This window comes from Choloepus didactylus, chromosome 6 (assembly GCF_015220235.1).
Source record: "Choloepus didactylus isolate mChoDid1 chromosome 6, mChoDid1.pri, whole genome shotgun sequence".
NCBI lineage: Eukaryota > Metazoa > Chordata > Mammalia > Pilosa > Megalonychidae > Choloepus > Choloepus didactylus.
The window spans coordinates 77,043,939-77,052,232 of record NC_051312.1 but is presented as its reverse complement, the minus strand read 5'-3'; the positions used below and the strand labels follow the sequence as shown (position 1 = coordinate 77,052,232).

Sequence of the window (8,294 nt, the reverse complement as noted above, 5' to 3'; positions counted from 1 at the left end):
TGCCCTCTCTCAGTTGTTACCACAATCCTAACCTTTCTTTACTTAACTACCTCCTATTCAACCTCAGCCAGTAGGTAATATCTCAATTCCTTGGGTTATCCTTGCCTGAAACCTCAGTCATATGGACTCACAGTAGGTTATATTTTCCTCCATCTACCAATCATCACATTGGATGTATATAGTAGCTTGTGTGATAAATTGGTTACACCTAAGCAGTATATTCCTAACGTCAAGCACAGTGTGTAACATATTGTAGGTTCTTAGTAAATGTGTTTATAGAACTAATGAAAGGGAAACTGGATCACATGAGCCTGCTAACTTCAGGATTTTAGGACCCTGCCCCTTAGCAGTCCCAACTCTGAGCTAATGGGGAAGGTGACCTCAACAGAAGGTAGTCGGCGTAGGTGCAGGTGGTAAAAGGGAAAATGAAGAAACTGGTTGTGAATTCTTCTCTTCTCTTTAATATAAATTCCAACCCCCCCCACCCCCGTCAAATTTGTGAAAGCTCTGCATTCAAAGAGTAAGCTAAGTAAACTTTGTCCTACACACCCTTCAACTCCACTTCCTCCCCACCTCAACCCCTTCTCCCAGAACTACGGCAGGGATTGTGGGTTCAGCAGGACCGGCATATCTTTCCTATATTGTTTACATTTGTGTGGCACAGGCATCTCTTTTCCATATTCAAGTCATTCTGTGACTCCCAGGTGACATTGTAGCTTTGGGCCCTTTCTACAAGGTTTCTTCTTTTGTAGCTCACACCTTTTCTTATATATCACAAATGCAAACACCTTGCTATACCTTTGCAAAACTTGTTGATTATCTTTTCTCCTGCATTGGGCCAAACACCTTAGCATTATCTGTGAATAGCCAAACAGTTACTTTAATGTTTCTACAGGCTTATCTCCAAAATTGATACCACCATGACCATTCCTTGCAGCCAGGAATCTTTTTCCCTCTAGCAGAGTAGCAGAATGCTTACTGATGATGTGAGGACTATCCAAGACTGCCAGAATTCATGTGGTCCAAGAGCTAAGACATTCCTCAGTTGAGGAAGCTGTCAACAATATGAGATCTAAAAGTAAAGATGGACATCAAATCTAGAGAAGATATCAAAGAGCTTTATCTATTAAAAAAATCTTTAAAAACTGAATTCAAATTCAAAGTATATTTTAAGCAGAAACCCAGCTGGATTTAAACCAATCCCGATTATTTCTTTACTATGAAGAAAGAGATGCTTTGATCTATCTGCAAATGTGTAAGCTGGGGCTTCTTCTCTTGGATACTTTATTTAAAGACATTTCTAAATGATTTTCTATTAGCAACATACATTTCCCCCCACTTAGCTGGTTCTTTAGCATAATTTAGTAAAAAGATTCAGAAATTCAGAAATCAGAGAGCAAACTTAGGTATCAAGAGGAAAAGATATCCTCTAATAGGTTCCTATTGGCCACTTCACAGTGAACTGTAACAATTCAAAGTAGGAGTGAACCTGATAGCAGAGCTTTCAATGACAGTCTATCTAGTTCTAGGTGACTAAAGAAACCATGCAGAATGGAGCCTGGGAACTCCACCTTGGGAAGCGCCTTCATCTTGATGGGGATTCTGAATGACAGTGGGTCTCCTGAGCTGCTCTGCTCCATAATCGCTGTCCTGTACATGTTGGCCCTGACCAGCAATGGCCTGCTGCTCCTGGTCATCACAGTGGATGCCCGGCTCCACGTGCCCATGTACCTCCTGCTTGGGCAGCTCTCGCTCATGGACCTCCTCTTCACATCTGTTGTCACTCCCAAGGCCCTTGTGGATTTTCTGAGCAGACAAAACACCATCTCGTTTAGAGGCTGTGCCTTTCAGATGTTCCTGGCCCTGATACTGGGGAGTGCAGAGGACCTCCTCCTGGCTTTCATGGCCTATGACAGGTACGTGGCCATTTGCCATCCTCTGAACTACATGGTCCTCATGAGGCCCAGGGTCTGCTGGTCCATGGTGGCCACATCCTGGATCCTGGCTTCCCTGTGTGCTTTAGGACACACCATGTATACTATGTACTTTTCTTTCTGCATGTCTCGGGAAATCAGACACCTGCTCTGTGAGATCCCATCCTTGCTCAAGTTGGCCTGTGAAGATACGTCAAGATACGAACTCATGGTATATGTGACAGGGATGACGTTCCTTTTGCTCCCCCTTTCTGCCATTGTCACCTCTTATGCATTGATCCTCTTTGCTGTGCTCCACTTGCCCTCAATGGAGGGAAGGAAGAAAGCCCTGGTCACTTGCTCTTCCCACCTGATCGTGGTCGGGATGTTCTATGGAGCTGCCACATTCATGTATGTCTTGCCCAGTTCCTTCCACAGTGAGAAACAGGACAACATCATCTCTGTTTTCTACACAATTGTCACCCCAGCCCTGAACCCCCTCATCTACAGCCTGAGGAATAAGGAGGTCATGGGGGGTTTGAGGAGGGTCCTGGGAAAATACATGTGATGACCCACTCCACCACTAGGACAGGCCCATGGCTTGCTTCTCAGCATTCCTACTCCAAATCAGAGGATTTCTTCCATGAGTCATGTGCTTCCAGTAACACTACCACAGCAGGGTGAAAGAATTATATATGTATTAGGTCAAATGTTATAGCCCATCAATCTTTACATAATGCTCTGAGATGATACACATCTTTGTGCTTTCTCCTATGTGGCTGGTGAGCATAGAGTTCTTAATCTGCACTCATTTGGGGCATATCACCCTGTACTTGGAGGCCCAGGCTGTGAAAGGAGCTATAAAAGCCAAGCAGTGACTGGGTGTCTTAGACTCCCTCTGTAGTAGATCATTGTTCTGACTCAGTTACCCAGTAGACATCACAGAGAATTAAGTTGCAAATTCACATCATGTAAAAGTGAGAAAGTTTTGGACTGACCAAACCCCTGCAGCCTCCTAACATTACAGGAGGACTTCTCCCCTTGGAACTCGGTTCTTAGAACAATATAAAGAGCAGAGGCTCAGAGATATATCGGACTCCCTGTTTATTAGGCAAATATTTGCTTGAAGAATTAATTGGAAAGAACTGTGGAGATGAGCCACATTTGTACTGCAGGACTGAGGAGCAGTTCACATTGATGACGTAAATAAAGACAAACCTGCATGGAGATAGTAGAAGAGGCTAAAAGAAAGTGAACCTGCCATTTCTACTTGGAAAGATTGACAGACTTTTTGAAATGGAACATGTTTATACTGTGTAAAATAAAAATAAAATAGAGACATGTATAAGATAGAATGTGAAATATAGGAGATTTGAAGAGAGAGATCCAATTACAGTGAGAGAAATCAGTTGTGTATATTGCTTGAATAAAAACAAATTCGATGTTACACACATACAGATGTGTTCTGAAACATCAAAACAATTGCAAGGAGCTCATAATCTTGAGCTGAGTATATCGGTATGTCTGTGTCTACATGAAAGGAAGGATAAAATATCTAATTCATTTTCTAGCTAGCTTAAATATGCTTTATTTTTATCACTTATTGGTGTGGGAATATTTATAATAAAAGCTGGGAGCTTAAACCCGTTGACTTTAGAAGCTCCAAAATACCTTGGCTCATGTGGGTGGAAATATTTTTGAGGATGGTGCTTTGTGAAAACTCAGAATTACCTTTTTATCTTTACAAAAATAATTGTAAATTGCTTAATCTATAAGTTAAGACAAATTCATAACAACTGAGAAAGTTCAGAAGTTTAGATGGAAGCAAAAAGCACTTACACAGTTTTCATAATTTTGCTTTACATGCATGCATTCTACCACCATTTATTATTCTATTTAGTCCTCAGAAACAACAACAAAACAAAACAAAATTTAATTCAGTGTCCAAGAAACACAGATGATAAGGGGGAAGCAGGAATCCAAACTTGGGCCCTCTGCCCTCAGGCCCTACCCTTGCTCTGCAATCTCTGTGATGTCTCCACACAATAAAGAAGGGGGCCCACCAAAACTTAAGTGATAATTTTGAAATTCTGCAATGAATTTTTGGTTCTTTGCAGTATTCAGTCTGATAGGAATTCCTTATCTTCAACTTCCAGATTTACCAGCACATTTGCACATAGCTTTTTGCCTTTTGAAAGAGCCTATCAGAGGCTAAACCCACCATGAGGGCTTTGATACCTAACTCTCTTATCTCTCAAAGACATTGGTCCTGCAATTACTGGCTTCTCCTCTGCATCATCACCCTCTCTATGGGATCACTGGTATACGTTATAAACGTGCTCTAGGATCTGCCATCTGAACGAATACTTCCCTTGAAACCACATTCTCCCTCCTTACTACCCCATTTCTCAGAGCAAAGCATCTGGAAAGCTGTGGAAACTGATAGATCCCATGTCCTTTTCCACCACTTACAACTTGTGCCGTGGTCATCAGGCTTCTCTCCCCTCCACAGCTCTCAGTTGCGCTGGTCACAGTCAGCAATGATGTTCACACCACAAACTCAGTATCACTTCTTGGTGTTCACCCTGTTCAACTTTCAGTCACAGTTGACAGTTGGTCACTCTCTTTTCTTGAAACACGTTTTTTCCCAACTTCCAGGTATCCACACTCAGTAGGTTTTCCAACAACCACACTGAGTCCGTCCTCACATGGCTCACTTCTAAATATTCAGTTGCCTTATGGGTCCAATGTAAGCCTCCTTTTCTTCTCATTCAACAATCTCTGCCTTGGTAATTTCATCATTGTCAGGCCCCAGAAAAAGAGTCTAACATATAGAAGGAATGTCTGATTCATGGGCCCTGCTGCTTATCTCATAAATACCAGGTGTGCCATAAACTAAGGGTTGAAGGCTGTTTTAGGAATCCCAGTCACAGTGGCACCTAGACTCCAGGGGCAGACAAGGCAAGATCAGATATCCCCATAAAGATGAATGACCGCAAACAAGCCAAAAGGCCTGCTTCCTCCACATAGATAATATAGTGCACATCAAAGAAGAGTAGTGTGTTAAAAACCTAGTAACCAGTCAGCAGAAACTGATAAGCACTCACCCAATCGAGGCCCAGAACACACTCAGCAGGACCTTCCCCCCCAAGACCCAACGTGGGTTTTTCCTTTAAAAAATGCTGCTCTCAGATGGAGGGCCGGAGCCATTTTTCCTTTCTTTCTTTTCTGATGGCTCTCACCTGCTTTCTTCTGCTTTCTTCCTCTAATAAACCTTAAACTCTCTACTTAAACCATGACTTGCTGCATTTGTGTGGCTTCTTGAACGGCTCTGAACCTAACAATCATCTCCTGTGTTAAAATTCTATCTACATGCATTTTGACACCTGATGATGTGACCTCTTCCAAAACCCAAACTCATTTAGCTAATTGCTGATATGCCTGGATGACTAGTAAGCATTTCACATGTAATCCAAAACTGTATGCTTGATCCATCAACCTAAAATCTGTTCTGCTGCAACTTATTTTTTTATTTATAAAAAATTTCATTATCATTTTCTTACTTATTCAAGCTAAAAACTTATATACAATCTATTTTCCCTTCTTGGACTTACCACTTTCAAATGGCAGGTCCTAAACCCTGCCTCCATCACATAGTCCAACTCTTTTTACTTCTTTCCATCTCATTTTTTACCATCCAATAAAAAGGCTAAGTCTACACATCAGATTGAACTTTGGGTATAAGTTCCCATGCTAAGATTGAGACTGAGTCTAGAGTACAGTCATAACTTTGCAAACAGTAACTTGGGTTTTATTCCTAGGTTTACCACTTATTACCTGTGAGAGATCAACAGGGTACTTTTAACTCTTTGTTCCTCAAATACTCATCTGTAAAAGGGGTTAAGATGGTACCTACCCGATACCATTTAAGGTATTATAATGTAAAGTGCTTAGAATAAAACCTGGGACACAGTAAGCTCTCAATGAGTATTTTCTATGATAATCAATCCTGCCGAAACTCCTAAAGTGAAAATTCTGATTATTCGTTGGGCCTTCTAATGTCTTATTGTAAAATGTTTGGCCACAGATTGGGTTCACTAGAACCAAACACTGAGGCAGTTTGGTGTGCGTGTGGGATGTTTATTAGAAATCAGTTCCTGTTAAAGGAAGGGAGAAGAAGCAGGATTGGGCAGAGGGAGAAGTAGAATTGTAATGCAGGCTCTGCAAAACTTGACCAACCCAGTAGAAAGCTCTGGAGCAAGAATTGCTAATCAGAGTTTCCCTACACCAGGCTGAATAGGCTGGACCTTTATACCAAACCTCCATCTAGTTTAGTCTTGGATACTGGCTGCTCCAGAAGTTGAGATGTTCTGGGCAATGCTCTCCGCAGCTGAGACAGACCCTAATGGTTTTGGGAGCTGAAGGCTGCCTATTGACCACAGCCCCAATAGCTGAGCAGCAAGTTATTCCTTAAAGGAATATCAGGGCAGCACATCTTTGTGCCTACTGCATTATTGGATAGGCTCACCAAAAGGTTATATAATTTTCTAGGAGAATGGACCTTTATTTATCTTTGCTATTATTGACTTTGCTATTTGCTACTAATTAAAGGCAGAGACTACTGAAGTCACATGTTACTTTGTGTTGTAGTGTCCAGTAGAGCTGCACATGATTTCTCAATAAAAAAAATTTAAGTCATTAACAATAAGGGTTGCCTTTATTGCCCTCTGGGACTTCAACCAGTTTTTTATTTAACTTGACAATCTTATTCTAACATTTTAAATGTCTTTCCCCTGTTCCTCTCATGGTTTTTACATCAGCTTTGCCATCTTGCAGTTTTCCTCATTAACACATTAACAAATACATCATTCTGTATTTGTATGATCATATTTTTAAATTTTGAAAATTATCCTTTGCCAGGAACAAGGGAGGATGAACAAAGACAGGTTATGGCTAATCTGACTTAAAGAATGAAAGCAATATGTTTTATAAAATCGTAAATGTGATTTTTAATATAATTATTTATGATGACCAAAGATTGTAAAAATGTTTAGAGATCAAAATGTACATTGCATTGGGGAGACCATAAACCTTTACAATCCAAAACCTTTATAATCCAAAACCTTTATATCTCAAAAATTTAAATGCAATTTTGCAAGAACACGTTCAATATTACTAATTAAACAGGATTTAATTGTTAATATTTTTATTTGACAACCCTATCTAAGTGTGGGTTTTAGTTTCTGTGTTTCTCTGAAATGACTTTCTGTTCTGAATTGCACTTCCTTGTTTACCTGCATAAATAATCCTGTTCTCTTTTCAAAACTCCTCTCTTTTTTTTTTTCTGTAAGAGCTAATAGTGATGACTTGAAATTTAAGGCCTCAGGCAATATTTCATTCATTTTGCATCAGAGTTTAAAGAGCCTAAACTATTTTACAATATTAAAACAATGCAAAATGGGAATTAAATTAGGAATGCAAAATGGCCAGTTACTGTGGAAAACGGTTTGACATTGTTTTATAAACTTAAAGATACACTCACCATACAAACCAGCAATTTCACTTCCAGGTATTTATTCAAGTGAGTAAACAACTTATCTTTCCTCTAAAACCGGTACCTGATTGTTAATTGTGGCTTTTTTCATAATCAACAAAAACTGGGAAATGCCCTTCAATGGTGAATGGATGAAACATCTATGAGACAATGTACAATAGGATGCTATGCAGAAATAAATGGAAAAAAAACTACTAAGAGACACAAGATCATGGGTGAATCTCAAACATAGTAGTCTAAGTGAAAGACACTAGACTCAAAGTACATGATTCCATTAATATGACATTAGGGAAAAGGCAAAACAATAGCGACAGTAAGCAGATCAGTGGTGACACAGGCTGAGGTGGGGGGTGGGGATGTCTGCAAAGGGTAATGGAGAAATTTTATGTGTTGACAGAATGGTTCCATATCTTCATTTTAGTGGTGGGTACATGACTATATATGTTTGTGAAAACTTGCAGAACTGCATACTAAAAAAGGTGAATTTTACTCTATGTAAACTGAATCAATTAAAATTGAAGAAAAGGCTACAATAATTTTAAATAAATGAATATGAGGATTTTAAATTCTGCTTCCACTGCCTTCTTTAAGTATCCATACAAAAATTCCACTTCACTCTCATGTTGTTATTTTGTCTAGAATTTTACAAATGTAAATATATTTATTGTTTTTCAAATAACTTGCCAGCTCTTTTTTTTTTTTTTTATTTATTTATTTTTTTTTTATCATCATTTTATTGAGATATATTCACATACCACGCAGTCATACAAAACAAATTGTACTTTCGATTGTTTACAGTACCATTACATAGTTGTACATTCATCACC

At 39.4% G+C, this 8,294-nt stretch overlaps 1 protein-coding gene across 1 annotated transcript; it reads left to right on the top strand.

The window, feature by feature from the left end:
* The first annotated feature begins 1,551 nt into the window (after positions 1 to 1,551).
* LOC119537489 (olfactory receptor 2AG2-like) lies at positions 1,552 to 2,481 on the top strand. Its single transcript, XM_037839975.1, has one exon. The coding sequence runs from the start codon at positions 1,552 to 1,554 to the stop codon at positions 2,479 to 2,481; it is 930 nt and encodes a 309-aa protein (XP_037695903.1).
* Positions 2,482 to 8,294: the final 5,813 nt, after the last annotated feature.